The 21,368-nt window shown below is 47.1% G+C and overlaps 1 protein-coding gene across 1 annotated transcript in view; it reads left to right on the top strand.

Annotated features, from left to right (window-relative positions):
- LOC139030332 (lipoxygenase homology domain-containing protein 1-like) overlaps window positions 1-21,368 on the top strand; it is a 46,526-nt gene that overhangs the window by 19,089 nt on the left and 6,069 nt on the right. The window contains exon 8 of the mRNA XM_070452420.1: window positions 20,930-21,028. Within this exon, the coding sequence (XP_070308521.1) occupies window positions 20,930-21,028 (99 nt within the window). The remainder of the gene's footprint in view (window positions 1-20,929; window positions 21,029-21,368) is intronic.

Below are 21,368 nucleotides of genomic sequence, written 5' to 3' on the forward strand. Positions count from 1 at the left end.
GGCCCAAAGAGTTAATTCAGTCGTTTTAGCTCTGCAGGAACAATGAGAGGCAGGGAAACAAAGCGTGTAAAAACACATCTGTATTCTCTGTCCTATTTTATCATCCCTTTGTCTCCTAAAATCCTGACCCCCTCAACCCCGTCATTGATATATATATATGTCCTCCTTTTCAAAAAAGGAGACCTCACATGTGGGTACCATCATCATAGTATCCTGCCTACATAGAGTCAAGGGCCACCAGAGAGAAAAGGAACTTGGTGGCCAAGGAAACAGAAGTGGCTTTCCCACGGTCACTCAGTAGAACCGCAGAAGGCTAACACACTCCTCCCTCCAGCATGTCCCCAGTGGTTTCCAAGTGCCACCGGCGCTTGCCACTCAGCTGGGCACGTAAACATATCTGTTATTCTAATGATGATCTCCCAGCTTGAAAACTTGCCCTCTTCCTGTGTAGCTCTCATCACAATAACTTGCAACTTTGATTCTTTTTTAAAAAAAGATATGTTATCCATCTTTTATTACAAAATAAAAATTTGATCATTGCAGAAAATTTAGAAAATACAGACATACAGGAAAAAAAAGAATACCTATAATCCCTATAAATATCATTGATGACATTTTTGAGCACTTATTTCTGGTCTTTTCAGTGTATATAATTTGAGAGGATGTGCTGGTACAACACCCCCTGTTTTAGAGCGTGTTTATTTCTAAGCCATTAAATGTCACTCAATCCCCCTACTTATAATGGCTGTGTAGCATTTTGGTATAGGGAGATACATACCATCATTTATTCATTGAATACTTTATAGTTGGATATTTTTATTGTCTTTCCCCTCTAGATTTTTTGTTATTATGAAGAATACTGTTATAAAGAGTACATCTAAGTCTTGCCACAGATAAATTATTCTTTAAGATCATTTCCTAAGTGGAATTTCTAGGTCAAATAGAGTACATATGGTGAAGACTTTTGATGGGCATTCCCGAAGTGTCCTACAAAGAACCCATCGGTGCACAGTCCCACCAGCTGTGAAGAGCACCCAGTCAACTCATCCCTCCAACAGCTGGAAGTAGTGATTCGTTTCCCAATTGGATAGGAAAAAGGGCTTTTCAGTGTTCTCTCTTTGGTTAATGGTGGGGTTGAATATTTTCATGTGTTTTATTGGTCATTTGGATTGTGTGTGTTTGTGTGTAAATTTTCTGCCTCATGGTCCTTGTGTCTGTCTTTTTGATTGAGGTGAATTTCCCCAATTCTCCCATAGACCTAAAGCACTCTAATTCTTGATCCAGTGTCATTATCAGGATCAATCCTTAGCAAATTGTCAAGCTTGCCATCTTTCTTTTTTGTTCTAAGTTACCCCTTTCTTGGCCTTTCCCCTCCTTTTAGCTCATAATCCAACTTCTGCTCTGGTCACATGAAAAGCCAGTGTTCTGCTGTTAGGAGAAGAGCTTCTGAAAATCACTGTTGAGAAAGAATGAATGTAATTCAGTGATTCCTCAATTTTCCATGAGAACTATCCCGGGTAGTGTTTCCTTAAAGTTTCTGAGTTAGGTGCCTGACTGGGCCCTCTGTCCTTACATGGCCTGGAGGGCATTGAGTTTTTTAGTTTTTCCAGGCTAGATTCTGGGAGAAGGAATGAAAAACATGATCCTCAAATAGTCAAGGGACTGCACTGGTAAACAAAAGTTTAAGTTTCTTCTATTTTCACCAGGAATTATATTAATTTGGTGTTTGGAGGTCTTTAATCATCAAAATGGGGGAGATAATTATTTCCTTATTCATGCAAGTTTTCAGGTAAAAATATTTAAAAATATGGGATGAAAGGTATAAAAGAGGAGGAGAGAGGAAAGGGGACATTTCCCGTGTATAACCCATGCACCCATCTTTGTTCCCGTCTCTCAACCCCCTGTTGTCCATTTTTCAGAAATGATTTTTAAATTTATTTTTAATTGGAGGATAATTGCTTTACAATATTGTACTTGTTTCTGCCATACAACATTGTGAATCTGCCATAAGTATACATATATCCCCTCTCTCCTACCCCCCAACCCACTCCTCTAGATTGTCACAAAGTCCCTGGCTGAGCTTCCTGGGTTATACAAGGACGATAGCTATCTATTTTACATATGGTAATATACACGTTTCAATGCTACTCCCTCAATTTGTCCCACCCTCTCCTTTCCCTGCTGGGTCCACAAGTCCCCTCTCTCTGTCTGCATCTCCATTCCTGCCCTGCAAATAGGTTCATCAGTACCATTTTCCTAGATTTCAGATATATTCATTCATACATGATACTTGCTTTTCTCTTTCTGACTTACTTCACTCTGTATTGTAACAGGCTCTAGGTTCATCCACCTTTCAGCTGACTCACATTCATTACTTTTTATGACTGAGTACTATTCTGTTGTATATGTGTACCACAACTTCTTTATCCGTTCATCTGTCGATGGACATCTAGGTTGCTTCCATGTCTTAGCTATCTTAAATAGTGCTACAATGAACATTGGGGTACATGTGTCTTTTTCACTTATGATTTTCTCAGGGTATATAACCCACAGAGGGATTGTTGAATCATACAGTAGTTTTATTCATAGTTTGTTAAGGAATCTCCATACCTGTCTTCCATAGTGGCTGTATCCATTTCCAGCAACAGTGCAAGAGGATTCCCTTTTCTCCACACTCTCTCCAGCATTTATTGTTTGTAGATTTTTTTTTGATAATGCTCATTCTGACTATTGTGAGGTGATATCTCATTGTAGTTTTGATTTGTATTTCTCTAATAAATAAACAGCATGTTGAGTATCTTTTCATGTTTATTATCCATCTATATGTCTTTGGAGAGATGTCTGTTTAGGTCTTCTGCCCACTTTTTGATTGGGTTGTTTGTTTTACTGGTATTGAGTTGCATGAGCTACTTGTATATTTTGGAAATCAATCCTTTGTTATTTCATTGGCCATTATTGGAGAAGGAAATGGCAACCCACTCCAGTATTCTTGCCTGGAGAGTCCCAGGGATGGCAGAGCCTGGTGGGCTGCCATCTATGGGGTTGCACAGAGTCGGACACGACTGAAGCGACTTAGCATGCATGTATGCATGCATTTCCTCCCATTCTGAGTGCTGTCTTTTCACCTTGTTTATAATTTTCTTTGCTGTGCAAAAGCTTTTAAGTTTAATTAGGTCCCACTTGTTTATTTTTGTTTTTATTTTCTTTAGTCTAGGAGATGGATCATAAAGGATCTTGTGATTTATGTCATAGAATATTCTGCCTATGTTTTCCTCTAAGAGTTTTGTAGTTTCTGGATTACACTTAGGTCTTTAATCCATTTTGAGTTTATCTTTGTGTATGGTGCTAGGAAGTGTTCTAATTTCATTTTTTTACATGTAGCTGTCCAGTTTTCATGGCTTATTGAAGAAGTTTTCTTTTCTCCGTTGTATATTCTTACCTCCTTTGTCAAAGATAAGGTGCCCATAAGATGAGGTATGTGGGTTTATCTCTGGGCTTTCTATCTTGCTCCATTGATCTATAGTTCTGTTTTTGTGCCAGTGCCATACTGTCTTGATGACTAGCTTTGTAGTCTGAAGTCAGGATGGTTGATTGCTCTAGCTTCATTTTCTTTCTCAAGATTGCTTTGGCTATTCAGGGTCTTTTGTGTTTTCAAACAAATTGTAAAATTTTTTGTTCTAGTTCTATGAAAAATGCCATTGGTAATTTGATAGGGATTGCACTGAATCTGTAGATTACTTTGGGTAGTATAGTCATTTTTACAATATTGATTCTTCCAATCTAAGAACTGGAGAAGGAAATGGCAACCTACTCCAGTATTCTTGCCTGGAGAATCCCAGGGACAGAGGAGCCTGGTTGGCTGGCATCTATGGGGTCGCACAGAGTTGGACACGACTGAAGCGACTTAGCATGCATGCATGCATTGGAGAAGGAAATGGCAACCTGCTCCAGTATTCTTGCCTGGAGAATCCCAGGGACAGAGGAGCCTGGTTGGCTGGCATCTATGGGGTCGCACAGAGTTGGACACGACTGAAGCGACTTAGCAGCAGCAGCAGCAGCAATCCAAGAACATGTTATATCTCTCAATCTATTTATGTTGTTTTTTATTTCTTTGATCATTGTCTTCTAGTCTTCTGCATACAGGTCTTTCGTCTCCTTAAGTAAGCTTATTCCTAGGTATTTTTATTCATTTCGTTGCAATGTTGAATGGGATTGTTTCCTTAATTTCTCTTTTGAGTTTTCATTGTTATTATATAGGGATACAAGGGATTTCTGTGTACTAATTTTGCATCCTTTGACTTTACTAAATTCATTGATTAGCTCTAGGAGTTTTCTGTTGGTATCTTTAGGATTTTTCTATGTATAATATGATGTCATCTACAAACAGTGAAAATTTTACTACTTCTTTTCCAACCTGAATTCCTTTTATTTATTTATTTTTCTTCTTTGATGGTCATGGGCTTCCAAAACTATGTTAAATAACAGTGCTTTGCTTATTTTAAAATTAGGTTGTTTGTTGCGGAGTTGTAAGAGTTTATCCAGAATATATTTCTGAATATAAACCTCTAATCAGACTTGATTTACAAATATTTTCTCCATTCCATGGGCGGGCTGCCTTTTGTGCTGTTTGTGTCTGCTGGTGCACAAACTTTTTCAATTTTATGAAGTATAATTGATCTAGTTTTCCTTTTGTTGTTATGCTTTTGTGTCATATCCAAAGTCATTGCCAAACCCTATGTCATGAAGCTTTCATCCCATGTTTTCTTCAAAGAATGCTGTATCTTTAGCTTTTACATTTTGTTGTTGATTCATTTTAAATTAACTTTTGTATATGATGAAATGTAAGGATCCAGTTTCATCCTTTTGCACATGGATATTCAGTTTTCTCAGCACCATTTGTGGAAAATACTGTGCTTTCCCCATTGAATGGTCTTAGCACCCTTGTTGAAAATCATGTGACCATACATACAAAGGTTTATTTCTGGGCTCTCTGTTCTGTTGGTCTAAATGCCTATCCTTATGTCAGTATCACATCTTTTTGATTACTGTAATTTTGTAGAAGTTTTGAATCAGGATGTGGTAGACCTCCAACTTTGTTCTTGTTAAAGATTGTTTTGGCTATTCAGAGTCCCTTGATATCCTGCTTCTTTTAATGCACCTTAAATTCTCATTAACTGTTTTTAACAGTAACACTATGCCATATTGACTTTGCTGTCAAAGGGCTTTTATTTACTTGGAAAAAATTATGAATAGTCTCTCTCAACCCCAAGTCCTCAGTCCTTGCCCAGAACTTCAAGACTGCTGGGGAAACCTTAGAGATTCTCCTGACTCATCCCCCACGTGAGTCAGCAGGTGTGGGTGTCCCAGTCTTGGCTGGCTCTCCACCACATCTCAACAAAATGATCTAGGCAGACATCGCACCTCCTAATTAAGCATCTCAGTCATACATGCAGCCTGAACAGGGAGTTAGCAGCCATCTCTATGCTCATTTCCTTCCTGGAATGGGTGTCAGGGGTCTTGGCACTTTCTGGGGCCTGGGGAAAGCCAGCAGCCACTTTTTCAGCGTATCTATGTTGATCATCCCTGGAAACACAGTCTTGACTATCAGATTGCTCCAGAAATTTGGCGAATTTTCCCTCCTGCCATCTGCCTTTTTGCATCCCCGCCTCATTGCCTTGGACACCTGACTCACTTCCTGGAGGATTTCTTTCATCATGTCTGTAATGGCTCACCCTCTTGACACCCAGAACCCAGAGGAGACATTGACATTTACAACTGATGAAAACCCTTGGCCAGGATCTAAGTACAGTCTTCCAGGCTTTGAACCAAAGCATCATCATTAAAAACTAACAACTTCCATCAGCAATGCCCTCTGAGCTACTGTTACATTCTCCAGGTCGAGGTAAAGACATGGTCTTTGCCCACACGGTGCTCACAGTCCAACGGAGGACAGAGATTGCCATAGTGCAAGTACCCACAAAGAGGATGGAAGGTACAGTGGTCCAGAATGCCAGTCTCAAGTCACAGAGTTCTAGGTTCAGATCCCAACAATGTTACCTACTGTATATGGACAAAATCCTGCGGTAGCCTGTGTCTTCATAGGCTCACACCTTAGAATTAGAATCTTATTTAAAATTCACAGCACCCTGAGGAGGGACGTTCTATTATCTGCAAAGAAGGTGGAGCTGAGCATCCATGACCTTGAATAGCCCCCTCCTCGGTTTCTTGGTCTCAGGCTAGCAGCTCCCCTTTCTCAACCTGCTTGCTCAGACTGTGTTGGCTCTAGTGTCTGGCAGGCAGTGCTCTGAAAGCTGTTCTCTCCGGCACTAATAAGTCATGAGGAGGTTTCAAGGGACCCACACGAAATGGGGATGAAGCCTGAGGGACAGGATGAGACATCCTCTCCCCACCTGTTCCCACAGTCTGGGATGGAAGCCAGACAATGTACAGCAGTCTTTAGAGTTCAGTCTGCACCCCATCCACCCCAACAAGGACCGAATAAGACTGCTCTCCTTGGAGCCCCCACGCCTGCCTGCCTGGGATGGTGGGAGGTTCTCCGTGCTCCCAGACTGCTGTCTCAAGTTGGTTAGACAGAAAATTCTGAATCTCCCACTGAAACACATACCAGGGTCAGAGGAAATGTTAGGGCCCACACCTCTGCCCCCTCATCGCTCTTCTACCTTCTTCAGTTTTCTCCAGATCACCTAAACACCGTTGCATCTAAAGCCCCAGCCTCTCCGGAAAGGATTACCTGTTCCCTGGCCTTGGGTTTTTCTCTCCCTGCAAACTCTGGAGAAGTTGAAGTCTGTACCTTCCACTGTAGTGCAATGATTCTCAGTGGAGTCCCGGCACTCCATCAGCAGTTAGGGGATGTGTAGGGAATCCTATGGACTTCCCAGGTGGCTCAATGGTACAGAATTCTGCCTGCCAAGCAGGAGATCTGGGTTTGATCCCTGGATCTGAAAGATTCCCCTGGAGAAGAAATGGCAACCTGCTCCACTAGTCTTGCCTGGGAAATCCCATGGACAGAGGAGCCTGGTGGGCTACAGTCCAAAGGGTTGCAAAAGAGTCGGACACAACTTAGCAACTAAACAGTAACATCAAGGAATCTTATGGGGAGAGAGGAAGGAATTTCTACCTGTTCCCAGAGATTCAGATACATCCTGGCCAAATAGCAGAAGGAACCACTGTGGCTACTGGAGCTGGGGTGAAGCCCTTGGATACATGGCTGAGAAACAGCATATCTCAGAGACTGCTATTTGCTTCTTTGGACTCTAAATCCTTAATATGTTTCAATCTGGTCTCTCCAGCTCAGCTTGGGTTTCTCTGAGGGTAGCACTTTCACTTGTGCCTGCACACTCGGTCCTGGGACTTAGGGGCCTGAGTGAAGATCACTGGGACATGGGCTCATGTGTGCAAACATGCGCACTCACGAAGACCAGCAGCAGAGACAGGGGCAAAGAGCTCTAGTGGCGGGCAGAGATCGGGCTGCTAGGCTTGCCCTCAGTAACGGCGCAGCTTGGGCAAGTTACTTGTCCTCTGGGCTGCCTGCTCATCTTATCAGAGGTCCCCTGTGCCTCTGGCTTCCTCTGCTAGCTCTGGCTTTACTCTGCTAGCTAAGCGTCTCTCAGCTCCCTCAACTGGCTCCAGGCGTCTGTCCACCCCCCCACCTGCCAACCTTGATGTCATTTTTGGTGTCACACTCGTGGGGCACAGTGCCCAAATGCAGTTGATAAACACACCACAGTTACACAGGCTGAGAACATGGGGCTACCTACCCATGCCTTGCTGGCCCCAGGGAGGCTCGGGGTGCATCCCTGAGGCTGGAGCTGAGATGGGGGCAGCACTGAAAGATCGAGGGTGGTGACAGAGGTGGACAAGGCAGGACATGATGGAGCAGAGTTGGAGCGACGCGGTGCTGGGTCTTGAAGGAGTGTGGGCTGAGGGCTGTCACCAGTAGGGAAGCGCGGGTATGACCTGTTTAGAGCAGACATAGCTTTCTCACTGCCAATATGATGTCATTTCCTGCCTTCTGGCCAAGCAATTGTCCCCATCCTGGTGCCAACCCACAAATCCTCCCACCTTGCAGAGCACCGAGTTGATCACATGGCTTAAATCAGTACCGAGCCCACATCGCATTAGGAGAGCCTGCCAGCTTGGCAGTGAGACAAGCCTGTGAAGCCAGGATCTGAGTTCCAGCTGGCCTGGGGACTGCACACACCCTGGGGCTGGTAGAGCCCAGGCCCAACAGTGCATCAGGGTTTCAGACCCAGGCCTCGCTGACAGCTGACAGGACCCCTGCCTTCAGAAGGGCCCACCCTTGCTCCCAGCTGGGACTGGTTCGTTAGGGACAAGCCTACTTTTAAGGAGCATTTAGTCTTTGGTGGAATAATAATAAACATGACTGCAACTGGTTCTGTGTTGTGCTCCAAAGAGACTGAGGGGCTGGTTGTTGGAGGAAAGGGAGCCCGCAAGGAGAATCGACAGCTTGGGAAGGTGGGCTGGAGCAGGCAGGCGGCAGAGAGGGTGGAAGACAGTCTCCCGTTTCCAGTCTGGAGCAAGGACTGGCTCCCCCCTCCCGCCCCATACCAAATGGCACAGCAAGTGCAGTGCTGGGAGCCCAAAGCTGCCCAGAGCTGGGGACTGGGTAGACGTGGTGCTGGGTTTGTCTGGCATGGTCACTGTTTCCACTCCTGGTTATTTCATCAGGTTAGATCATGCTTGTGCTCAGTCGTGTCTGCCTTTGTGACCCTTTTGGACTATAGCCCTTCAGGCTTTTCCGTCCATGGGATTTTTCAGGCCAGAATACTGGAGTGGGTTGCCATTTCCTCCTCTAGGTGATCTTCCTGACCCAGGGATCAAGCCCACATCTCCTGTGTCTCCTGCATTGCAGGCAGATTCTTAACCCGCTGAGCCATCGGGAAAGCCCATTTCATCAGGTAACAGGGTTGTAATTTCCAGCCCATGCCAGGCTTCACAGTAATTATCACACAGCTCTAAATGCTCACCTGGTCTTGGGAAGACAGTGTGGGGCACAGTGCCCAGGGAGCCTTTGAAGAAGGGATGGGGCAAAAAGGAATCGTGATTAATGTCTTAGGGGCATATGGAGGTCATGCTGACCTGCAGTGGATTCCAGACCAGCCGGAGAACCACAGGGTGCAGGAGAAAATGCAAGTAGCCTGGCTGATTGATGCAAAATACCCCCGTCATGAGAGCTCTGCCAATAAACCCGAGGTCCTAACCTACTCCCAGATTCTCATGGAATCATACAGTAGTTAAATCTTTAATATTAACATACAACTCTCTGGACCAGAAAGCATACAGGGCTGTACCGGGTCCTCACTCTGGCTCTGCCCTCAGCAGTCATGGGACTTGGGCCAGAGCTCAGTTCCTCTCCTTGGGGGGGCCCTGGTTGGCCTCTTGGGTTTTTTCAGGACTGTTGTTGTTTAGCTGCTAACTTGTGTACCACTCTTTAGCGACCCCATGGACTGTAGCCCACTGGGCTCCTCTGTCCATTGGTATTTCCCAGGCAAGAATACTGGAGTGGGTTGAGACCCCATGGACTATAGCCTGCCATTTCCTCCTCCATGGGGTTTTCCAGACCCAGGGATCGAACCTGCATCTCCTGCTTGGCAGGTGGATTCTTTACCACTGAACCACCCGGGAAGCCCCTTTTCAGAACTAGAGGAGGGTTTCCCTTCACAGGCCGACGGAGACGGATGGCCCAGGGCTAGCCCTCCTCTACGCAGCAGGAGGAGATTGACTGTTGGCCCCTCCCTTCTGCAGTGGATACTTCTTCCCATTTCATGCCCCTCCCCTGACCTTCTATTCTGTCCTTGCCAGTCTCCCCATCACAAGCTCAGTCTCTGGACTTCCACTCTCTGTGGTCAAACCTGGTTCTGCCTCTCTACCAATTAAGCATGAACAGATGCCTTAAGCTCTGTACCTCTATTTCCTCTTCTATAAAATGGGGATAATGTGAATTCCCACTTCAGGAAGTGGTTGAGCTAGTTAATTGGGGGAATGAACATTAAAAGACTTAGGGCAGTGAGTGAGTGAGTATCCAACTCTTTTTAACCCCATGGACTATAACTAGCCAGGCTCCTCTGGTCCATGTAATTCTCCAGACAAGAATACCGGAGTGGGTTGCCATTTCCTTCTCCAGGGCAGTGCAGAACATAGAATAAATGCTCAGTCAACGAGGCAAGTCTGGTTGCTGCTATTGTTACAAAGCTGTTTCTCCCCCTGTGTCTTCCTCCGCGTCTAGGACTTGTTCTGCCTCTGAGATGCACAGACTCAAGATTCTGGCCTCTAGAGCTCAGAAAGGACTTTGGAGCCATGCAGTGCCTGAATCTCCTTTAGAATCCGACAGGCTCATCTAGACCGCTGGGTTTAGGCTCATGACCTCGACCACAGCAGGAACCTTCGGGGAGCACTGCTCTTCCCAAGCCCCTTCCCTCTCCCTGAGCTTCCCCTTTAACCCAGCTCAAGTGTTACTCAGGGTCCCCTAGCTCTATTTGCTGTGTCTGCAGCATGGGAGTCGTGGTTCCTTGAAACCCTATGGAGGTGATCCTGGGCCCCAGGACTCGCAGCCTTGAGGGCTTCCGGTGGGGAGGGCAGGGCCAGCCCCGCAGCCCTCTCCTCCTCTGAACTTCACAGCAGCTTCCACCCACCCCGTCTGCTGCCTCCTGGCATTGCAGAAAATCATCTCTGGAAAGAGTGGGAGGAAGAGAACTGCTCTGAGTGAGGCCCCAGTGAAGAGTCTGAGATAATTTGGGGGCCATAAAGGACCCTATCCACCCTCCTCTGTATTACAGAGAGGAGAACGGAAGCCCAGGGAAGCTGAGCCACCTGCTTGTGGTCACACTGTAACTGCAGGCAGAGCCAGATCCCTGGGGACAGGATGCCAGCTCATCTCCTCGTGTCATTCAGGCATTCAGTGGGCAGTGGAAGCTTATTGGGAACCTTTTCTGCACCAGATCCTGGACTCAGGGTAAATATGTAAGGGCTTTTCTCTAGGAGCTGAGAGTCTAGAGGGAGGACAGTCAGGCCAGTAAATAACCACAGTACAAAGAGATAGAATGTTCTAGGGAGGGGGATAGAATATTCTTGGGCCCTAGGCCCAAGGAAGCATTGAGGAAGAGGGAACCAGGAGGGTTCATAGAGGAGGTGATGATGTTCAAGCTGTGACTTCATGGGTGAGAAGGAATTCACCTGGCTTTCAAACAGAATGAGGGCGCTTCAGGAGCCTATGGGTCCCAATGGCGCAGTGTCTCATTCACAAAGCTGGGGGTAGACCCTCAAATTCACAGCCTCACTATGGCCCGAGTTTCCTGGAACCACTGCCAACCATACTCTCTTTCAACCAAAAGGCCGAACCTTTGGGGGAATGCATAGAATTGTATATTTGCCCCATGTTTGGTTATTTTGGTTCTCAAATAGGTGTTTGTAATAACCTTTGTAATTTGGAAACTATACTTTTTGGAGCCGCATCCGGTATTCGTGAACTTGTGAACAATGATACAGTTATTGCCTGGGCCATGATCCTGGTCGGGGTGTCCCTTCCAGCCACCATGGTCTCCTGCTGGGTCCCTGCTGAGAGATCCAAGTGCTTTTTGGATCCTTTTCCATTACAGGTTATTACAAAATATTGAATATAGTTTCCTGTGCTACATAGTAGGTCTTTGTTTTTCATCGATTTTATATACATAGTGGTGTGTTCATCTGTTAATCACAAATTGCAAATTTATGTCTCCTCCTCTTTCCCCTTTGGTAACCACTTGTTTGTTTTCTGTGTCAATAAGTCTATTTCTGTTTTTTAATTAAGTTCATTTGTATCATTTTTTTCAGATTCTGATTATAAGTGACATCATATGATATTTGCCTTTCTCTGTCCTACTTCACTTAACATGATAATCTCTAGGTTAATCCATGCTGCTGCAAATGGCATTATCTCATTCTTTTTATCTGGCTGAGTAATATTTCATTTTAGATATATACCACATCTTTATTATCCATTCATCTGTTGATGGATATTTAGGTTGCTTCTACGTCTTGGCTACTATAAATAGTGCTGCTATGAACATTGGGGGGCATGTATCTTTTCAAATTAGAGTTTTCATCTTTTCTGGATATATGCCCAGGAGTGGGATTGCTGGATCATATGGTAACACTATTTTTGTTTTTTTTAAGGAAACTCCATACTGTTTTCCATAGTGACTATTCCAATTTACGTTCCCATTAATAGTGCAAGAGGGTTCCCTTCTCTACACACACTCTCCAGCATTTGTGATTTATAGACTTTTTTTGATGGGGCTTCCCAGGTGGCACTAGTGGTAAAGAATCCACCTACAATGCAGGAGCCGAAGGAGATGTGGGTTCGATCCCTGGGTTGGGAAGATCCCCTGGAGGAGGGCATGGCGGCCCACTTCAGTATTCTTGCCTGGAGGATCCCACGGACAGAGGAGCCTCGTGGGCTACAAGTCCATAGGACTGCAAGGAGTCAGACATGACTGTAGTGATTTAGCATGCACAAGTGGACTTTTTGATGAGGACTATTTTGACTGGAATGAGGTGATACCTCATTGTAGTTCTGATTTGCATTTCTTCAATAATTAGCAATGTTGAGCATCTTTCATGTGCCTATTGACTTCATATGCCTGCATGTCTTCTTTGGAGAAATGTCTATTTAGGTCTTCTGCCCGTTTTTTGATTGAATTCTTTGTCTATATATATATGGGCTTCCATCATAGCTCCGTCAGTAAAGAATCTGCCTGTAGTGCAGGAGATCCAGGTTCGATTCCTGGGTTGGGAAGATCACCTGGAAAAGGAAATGGCAACCCACTCCAGAGTTCTTGCCTGGAGAATTGCATGGACAGAGGAGCCTGGCGGGCTATAGTCCATGGAGTTGTGAGAGTCGGACACGACTTAGCAACTAAATCATCATATATATGTATGTGTGTTTTTGTGTGTGTGTGTATGTATATATAGTGAGCTATATAAGCTTTTTGTATGTTTTGGAAATATATTCCCATTTTGAGGATGAAGGAAACAGAGGCACAAAGAGGTGAAGCAATTTGCTTATGAGCAGTGGAGCCAAAAGTGAACCCAGATGGCCTTGAACTTAATCACTGCATAGGACAGCCTTAGAGACATCTCTGTTAACATTTTGGTGAATTCCATTTCTATTCTTTTTTTTGTGCATGAATGTATTAAAGACTATATATTGATGAAAATGATATTGTATTTTGGTCAAATTTATAACCTGGTTTTTTTTTTCCAGTTAATAGCATTGACTAATATTCTAAATCATTATTTTTAATGGCTGCATGGTATTCCATGAATGGGTGAATACTATAATCCACTCCTAACAATCCCTCATTTTGGATGTTTTTAGCTAGTTCTCAATTTCTCATTATTACTAACAGTGCTATGATAGACATCTTTTTAGGTGGTCTGTGAACACGAGGATTTCCTAGCATTAACTAGTTGCTATGCACAGGGATGGAATTGTTGGTCCAGGGGGTTGCAGAACGATAAGTCTTTGACGCACATTCCTCACTTCCAGCAGCACCTGAGAAGCGCTGGCTTCCCAGCCCTGTGGGGGATAAACTCTGGCAGTGGAGTGGAATCTAGGTTGGAAAGAGAAGAAATGGAGCAACAGTTGCTGAGTGCGCGGGTAGAAGGGAAGGACCTTCTGCAGACAGCCGGAGAGGGGGACTGAGTCTGCGGAAGTAGCTCCGCGGGGCTTGGCAATGAGGGCGGTGAGCATTCAGAGCAGTAAACCCTTCTCTACACCATACTGTTAAAACACCCCATGGTATTTAGGCTGACATCACAGTTTCTTAGGAAATATACAGGTTGTATATTTTTTTGTGGAGGATGAACAGAGCAGAGTGTTGTCCTTGATTACCACCCAGGAGTGACTATTAATGACCAAGTGATATTTCAGTGGTGGTGTGTGACCAGGCTCAGCCGGATTCAGCCCAGGGCCTGTGTACCAGCACGTGGGAAGTGCCGACAAAGTGATACAGACCCCAGAAGTTCTAGAGTGCAGGACTGAGGGCTCGGAGATGGGGGCCCTGGGAGAGAGTCTGGGGTTTAAGCTAGGCTGGGCAGAGACGGTGGAACGACAACTAAGAGAGAGCCTTCTTGCGCAGGTCCCTTGAGTTCACATCTGGGCTTCAGTCCTTTCCGACTGTGAAAGCTTGATTAAGTATCTCAGCCTCCTGCTTCCACTGATCACCTCATCAGTGAATGGTGACAATAGCCATTGTGAGTATTACCCGAGATAAGAGATGTGCTGACCCATGCTAGGTTCTCAGCAAGCCCTGGGTACACTTATTTCTTGATTAGTGGGTGTGTCGGTGAGGGCAGAGAGGTTCAGGGCCCTCTATAGAAAGCAGAGATATTCCAGTCCTGATTAAAGAAAAGGGTGAATCTGGGTGAGAAATTTGGGCCTCTGGACCCGAGGGAAGAAAGAGGAAACCGTCTGGGGTCAGGAATGGGGAAGGAGCACTAGAGTCCACGGGCTTGGGAGGCCATCCACTGGTCAGTGGCCGTGACCCAGCACAGAGGCTTGCTGCCCATCCTTGGGTTCTGTGGACCATGTCCTCCCCACACCCATGCGGGCTTGAGTAGTTAGGGGTGTTCCCTGGAGAGGGCAGAATGTTCTTCCTCGGCTCCTACCCCCAAGGCAGCTTCTCCCAACCCCTGCCATCTTCCGCTCCCACACAGCCCCTGTGAGATCTCACTTCTGCATCTTGGCATCCTGGCACTGGGTGAGCGGAAGTGCTGGGTGTGAGGCTGGCAGACGCGATTGGGGGTGGGGTAACATCAGGTCAATCATCCCCCTTCCAACTCTCCTCCTGTCTCACCTGTGGGAACAACTAAAGCCACGTTCTAATTAGACAGGATCTGGGGATGGGCAAAAGCTCCGTTCCCTCAGCTCATCCTCAGCTCATTCATGATTCTCTGCTTCCTGAGAAAGCCTGGACCACGTGAGCTTCTCCCAGGCTCACACCACGCTGGGCGTGGGATGGTCTCTTCCTTGGCAAGCGGGACAGAGGCTTCCTTATGGGGTCTTTTGCTAGGCTTCTGCTGTCGGGCACATTGACGAGCAGCTTTGCCCGCTCAGCTGTGCACCCAGCACCAGGACGTGGGGCTTCCGGCCCCCTCAGGGCTGTGCCTCCTCCTCCTGCCGCCCAGGATTGCTCTCAGGAGATGTGTCCCCTCACTGCTGTGTGCCGACTGTTCCAGACGGCACGCCGGGGAGGCTGCAGGGGTGGCTGGCGCACCCGGCGGAGCAGGAGGCAGCTGGGGCTTGCCAGTGCCTGCCTTTTCTGGAAGCCCACGCAGACAGCTTCCGGCTGGCCTGCAGGGCACATATTTCCTGTTTGGAAGGAGCAGCCTTGTGCCTCTGCCAGGTGGGGGTGCAGAGGGGGAAAAAGGGCAAGGGCCAGGCTGGGCTTGTGCATCCCCTGGGCAGGACAGGGTAGGAAGGTCACAGACGATGTGACCTTGAGGCAGCCAACTGTCTTTTAAGTTACAAATAAAATTCTCTGTGCAAGACCCTTGCTCAATGCGGTTGGGTTTTGGAAGGCGTGATGGGATCAGCACCCTAATCTGTAGCTATGGTGTATTTGTTCAGGTCAATGTTTCAATTAGCCTGTTCTCCTTGAGCTCATGCTGACCTTTGGAGGAAGGAGGCTACTACCTGGTTTCAGGTGTGCAGGCTGTACACGGCTCCAAGGCGACTATGTAAAGAGAGCCCTTTCACAGCATAGGGACTGTGGTTTATGCATTTATTATGACAGTTATCCAACAGATGGCAGTCAAGTGTCTTGAGGAAAGGCTCCCTTTATCTCATTTGCACATAGGCACTGTGTGGGCTAATGGTAACCCTGCTGAAAGGTCAGAGAGAAATAGTTCTAGGGAAAATTTTATAACAGATAATATGCCAAACAGGTAAACCACAGGCTAACTCCAGGGCTGGGGCAGGCCATCTCTAGTCCCCATTTCTCCCATGCTGCTCAGGAAGAGCAATGAACTCAGCTTGCCAGCTCCTCCTCCAACTTGACCTTCCCCTTTCTTCCCATCCCTACTCCTTGCTCGTTCACAACCAGGCAATGAGCTGAAAGGCACGAGGCCTAAGTTTGCAGAACTGGACCTGCCATCGTCCCCACCTTCAGGAATCCCCAGATTAGACTAGCCCCTCTTCTCAATTGGACTCAAAGGAATGGCAGCTTCAGCGCAGTCACACAGCACTGTGAGGGGTGGGGAAAACGGAGCACCATTCATGGTCCTTTTCATTCCCCACCCCGGCAGAGAAAGGGCAGTCTTTCCCCAACCTTTAGAGCCCTGAGCTGCTTAGCTAGCAGTGAAAGTGAAAGTGAAGTCGCTTAGTCACGTCCGACTCTTTGCGACCCCGTGGTCTGTTTGCGACCCCATGGTCTGTAGCTTACGAGGCTCCCCCATCCATGGAATTTTCCGGGCAAGAGTACTGGAGTGGGTTGCCATTTCCTTCTCCAGGGGATCTTCCCCACCCAGGGATTGAACCCGGGTCTCCCACATTGTAAGCAGATGCTTTCACCATCTGAGCCACCAGGGAAGCTAGCGGCGAGGATGCGCTATGATTATCCTGTAAATAACTGACTCCCCTGGGCTAGGTAGCACTGCTCCCATCCAGGCCCCAGAGGGCAGAGGGGTCTGCAGTCCTCTGTCCAGAAACACACAGGATGGTGCCCGAAAACACAAGACAACATAGAGCAGGGGATGGCCACACCTGGCCTGTCACCTGTCTTTGTGTGGACTCTGAGCCAAGAAAGGCATTTACGTATTTGGAAGATTGAGAAGAAATCAAAACAAGAAGAGTGTTTCGTGACACAGGAAAGTTCTGTGAAGTTCAAGTGTCCATGTCCATAAATAAAGTTTCCTTGGAACGCAGCTGGGCCCATTTGCTTATGTAGCATTTACATAGGACTGTGGGCCGCTGCTTGGCGCTACAGTAGCAGAGCTCAGTAAGTGCAGCAGAGACCGAGAGGCCTGCAAGGCCGAGAATATTTAATATCAGGGACTCACAGAAAAACGTAGCCAGCCCCTGGTCCAAAGCATGAAAGCCCATGAAGTATTCTGGAAGTGGCCCTGGATTTGGAGACAAGAGACCTGCTTTGAGCCTAGCTGGCAACATTTAGCAGCTGTGTGTCCTTGCTCTCTGAGCCTCAGTTTCCTCATCTGTCAGCAAGAATGTCCTCGCTACCTGCCCACCTCATGTGGTCCTTGCATGGATCACAAAGACAGGCAAGTGCCTTGTGAACTGCAAGGCCCATATGAATGTTTCGTATTATTTGCCCAAGAAGGTGGGTCATTCTGGCCCCTTCTTTCCACCTTTCTTCTCATTGTCTTTCTCAAGGCCGCCTTGCTCCCTTGGCCTCTGGGGCGGGGATTGTTATTGGCTCTTCCCCTTTCCCCCTGGCTGAAACACCCACCTGTAACCAGAATGGAAAGTCTGTGCTTGTTGAAACTCTGATTGCAGGAAGTTGGGGGGTTCTCATGCGACCTCTGAAGAGGAAGCCTTGCGGTACCATGCTGGCTGTTTGCCACCTGTGAGGGGATGAAGCCCGCTTTTATACTTTTATCACAACTCAGGATGGACGCTGGGCCCTGGGCTTTGCTTGGAAAACGGCTAATCAGATACTATGGGGTTCTGCTTGAAGAGGAAATACGGGGAAAAGAGAACAGTAATAAAATAAGCTTCATTGTCTGTCTATGGGGCCTTTAAAGAATGGATTTAAAAGGTAGTTCTTGGCCCCTCCTCAGTGTGATCAAAGGCCACAGACTCTCCATTCAGCCAACTGCATGGGGGCCCCAGGTCTCACTCTGCTGCAGAAGTCCCACAGAGTTTAGGACAGTCTAGCAGTCCATGGGGTCGCTAAGAGTCGGACACGACTGAAGTGACGCAGCAGCAGCAGCAGCAGCAGCAGTTTTGTTTCAGAATTGACTTCTCCCTGCATCCTGTTCATCTGGCTTCCTGACCCCTGGGCATCAGCCCCTGGTCGCCTCACCTGGAAAGGCCTGGAAGCTTTCTCTGGCCTATTGGTCCCTGGCCCTTGGCTTGTCGCCCCTGTTGCCTCACTTCAGCCCTGGTTCTCTGCCTCCCTGGGCTTTCCCAGGACTAGGATGTGTGTTCCCTAAGCCCTTGGTGGGTTCCTGCTTCCCTGGCCTCATCTTTGTGGGCCCTGGTTACCTCTCCCACCCTCTGAGACGCCTCCCTGTTCTCCTGACTTCCCTCCACAGTCTGCAAGGCTGCCACTCCTGGTCAAACGTCATGGACTTGCAGACCACAGAGGATCCAGTGTTCTCACAACCCTTACCTCTGCCATTTCCTCCAGAGTCCCTGACATACTCAGTGAGACGCTCATATGTGCCCAGCACTGTACAAGGAGCTATGAGATGTCTCCTCACTGTGTGCTTGGCACAGAGTGAGCGCCTAGGTGTCTCTGGGGATGGGAACTCACTTCCCCCAAGGGTATCCCAGTCCTTGTTGAAGAGCCCTAGATACTAGAAAATGTTTCTTTTGGTGAGCTACAATATCCCTCTTTATACTTCATCCCACTAATTCAAATTCTGCCTTCTGGAATGACTCAGAGTGTCTGTACTCCTTCAACAAATATCCCCCAGTCCCCTCGTCCTTTCTCCTGCTTCACTGTGCCCAGTTCCCTTTGGGGTCCTGTTGCCCCTCTGATGCTCAGCAGAGGCCTTCAGAGCCTCTCCCTGTCCCCATGCCATCTTGGTACCTCCAGCCTGGCAGAGGGGTCTTGTCTCTTTGTGAGCCCTGACTGCACCTGAGAAAGGATGTGAACCAAAGCGAGTGACTCTCAGAGGCCCACCCAGCCAGAGGAGGAAAGAACCACCCCTGAGGGAGGCCTCTGGCCCTGGAGGATGACCAAGAGCAGGATCTACTGATGACCCACGTGATGAAGGGTGCCTGGAAGGCAGCCATGTTAACAGGCTCCCCAGGGAGCCCAAATGTGGCCTAAGTTTCAAGTCACTGAGCCAGGGTTTGCATGTCTGAAGGCTTGGCTCAGTTCCCATCTCAAAAGTGTCTTTGTGGTGAAGCAAGAAGGGGTGGGAATCTGAGACCAACTGTCCTACTGGAGCCTACATGTGGGGACAAGGATTGGAGGGTCTTCTCTTCCCTGAATGGGTTTTGCCAAGTAGAGATTGAGGAGAAAAAGAGAAGACATTACTCCCTCTGAGCTCAAGGTCCTCAGCCGGTCAAAACTCAGCCTTCAGGACTGTGGGTGGGGAGTCCTCCACGGATCCGCTGCAGAATCTGCACTGTGCCGTCTTAGAGGGCAGCCCTGTACTGCTGGACAGGCCTCAAGGTGCGAAGGGAGAAAACTGGCTTTGTTCTCACCTCCACACCTCAGTCCTTTGCCCTCAGCAACTTCACCAGACTTTGAGATTTAGGAAATTCAATGAGCTTTTCAATATACTCAGTGAGACTCTCATATGTGCCCAGCACTGTGCTAGGAGCTGTGAGAGAAAGCAGATGAGAGAAGGAAGTCCTGCTCCCAGTCCTCTTTTAAGTTCTTAAGGAACTTACAAGCCTCACCTGCAGGAAACAGCAAACAGAACAGGGAGGAGATGGTGAGACTGGGAAATCATCGAGACCGACTACATGGCAGAGCCAAGGAGCACGGGGAGAAAGATCGCTGGGGCCTGGGACACTGAGGAAAGCTCTAGGGAGGAGGCAGGCAGAGGGGCTAGGATTCGGGCCTCAGTTAAATACCTTTTATTGGCTTCATATACTAGGCATGTTCATGTGGATGTGCTAAGTTGTTTGCTTCAGTCGTGTACAACTCTTTGCAACCCTATGGACTGTAGCCCGCCAGGCTCCTCTGCCCATGGGATTTTCCAGGCAAGAATACTGGAGTGGGTTGCTGTGCTCTCCTTCAGGGGATCTTCCCAACCCTGGGATCGAACCCATGTCTCTTATGTCTCCTGCATTGGCAGATGGCTTCTTTAGACTAGTGCCAACTGGGAACCCCATATATTGGGCATAAGACAGCTAAAAAAAGATTCTGGAACATAAAAAATAGAAAGCTATGGCAGCAAGGAGAAAGATAAGGGAAAGTTGCCTCAACCCTTAGAATTGTTGGCCCACAAAGAAAATCTAGAGGAATCTTCCTTTTGCAGCACGTAGAAACTCCTGGCTTTTGCTCCCCACTCTAAGGCAAGATCTGGTTGGGAAGATTTAAGTATGGCTTAACATGTTGTCAAATTTACATTGAACACCACCCCCTCTTGAGGCCATGGCCAAAACTGAAGCATTTTGGGGTTACAGAGAATGGATTTCTGTTAAAAAAATGGAGCAAGATATGGGAAGCAGATATAGGTGTTTAAATGAAGTGATGCCAAAATGTATATTTGCTGGCTCTTATTGGTTCCACTGGTCTTTGCATTGGTTATGGCCTTGACAATTTATATATAAATTTGGTTTTTGTTTGCATAATCAGTTTTCTCCAATGAATTTTTATAATGTGACACAGTGTAGAGAACAGATTGGCAAAAATAGCATAGAGGCAGTGGGCCCAGCTGGAGTCATTTCAGTATCCAGGGGAGATATGCTGGTGGGCTAGTTGCATTTGGATTGACTCATGCATCCCAAGGCAACAAGTTAGTAGATGAAAACAGAAGTCCCCTCTCCCTCTGATTTGTGCTCTGCATGCACAAATCAGCAATGTTCAGCAATGACCACTTGAAACCAAGTCAGGTGACTTGAGTCTTGCTCAGTTATTGACAGTAACGGTGACAATTCATGTGCTGCTGGAAAGAAGGGTGGATGGTGTGGTAGCTACTTTGAGGCCTCTGTTCTTCTCTGCTCAGGACCAGAACGAGCTGACACTTTCTCTGTCTTCATTTCCAGGTAACAAGTATGAAGTCAAAGTGTACACTGGTGATGTCATTGGTGCAGGGACTGATGCTGACGTCTTCATCAATATCTTTGGAGAGTATGGAGACACAGGTAATAGATTTAAACTCTTTTCAAGCCATTCCCAGAACTTCTTCTTAAGCGGGCTGTTTCCCACCTTCCTGGCAGAGGAAGGCAACTCCAGGCTCCTCTAGGTTCTTCTCTTGAGCCTCTCTCTTCTTCTTGTGATACGCATTGTCATGGCCATCCTTGGGCAGTATGGTGCCCTTTGGGTCAAGTTTATGTGAATGATGTGCTTTCAGAATAAGCTGTGCTTGGCTTTTGAATTGATTTTAAGCCATCCTGCATCCTAGAATAGACCCAAGCTCCACATTTCCAGGGGATTCATTCTCACTCACTCTATCTCTCTAAGCTCCATGCCCATCTTGAATTA

The sequence above is a fragment of the Odocoileus virginianus genome, chromosome 22 (genome assembly GCF_023699985.2).
Source record: "Odocoileus virginianus isolate 20LAN1187 ecotype Illinois chromosome 22, Ovbor_1.2, whole genome shotgun sequence".
Taxonomy (NCBI): domain Eukaryota; kingdom Metazoa; phylum Chordata; class Mammalia; order Artiodactyla; family Cervidae; genus Odocoileus; species Odocoileus virginianus.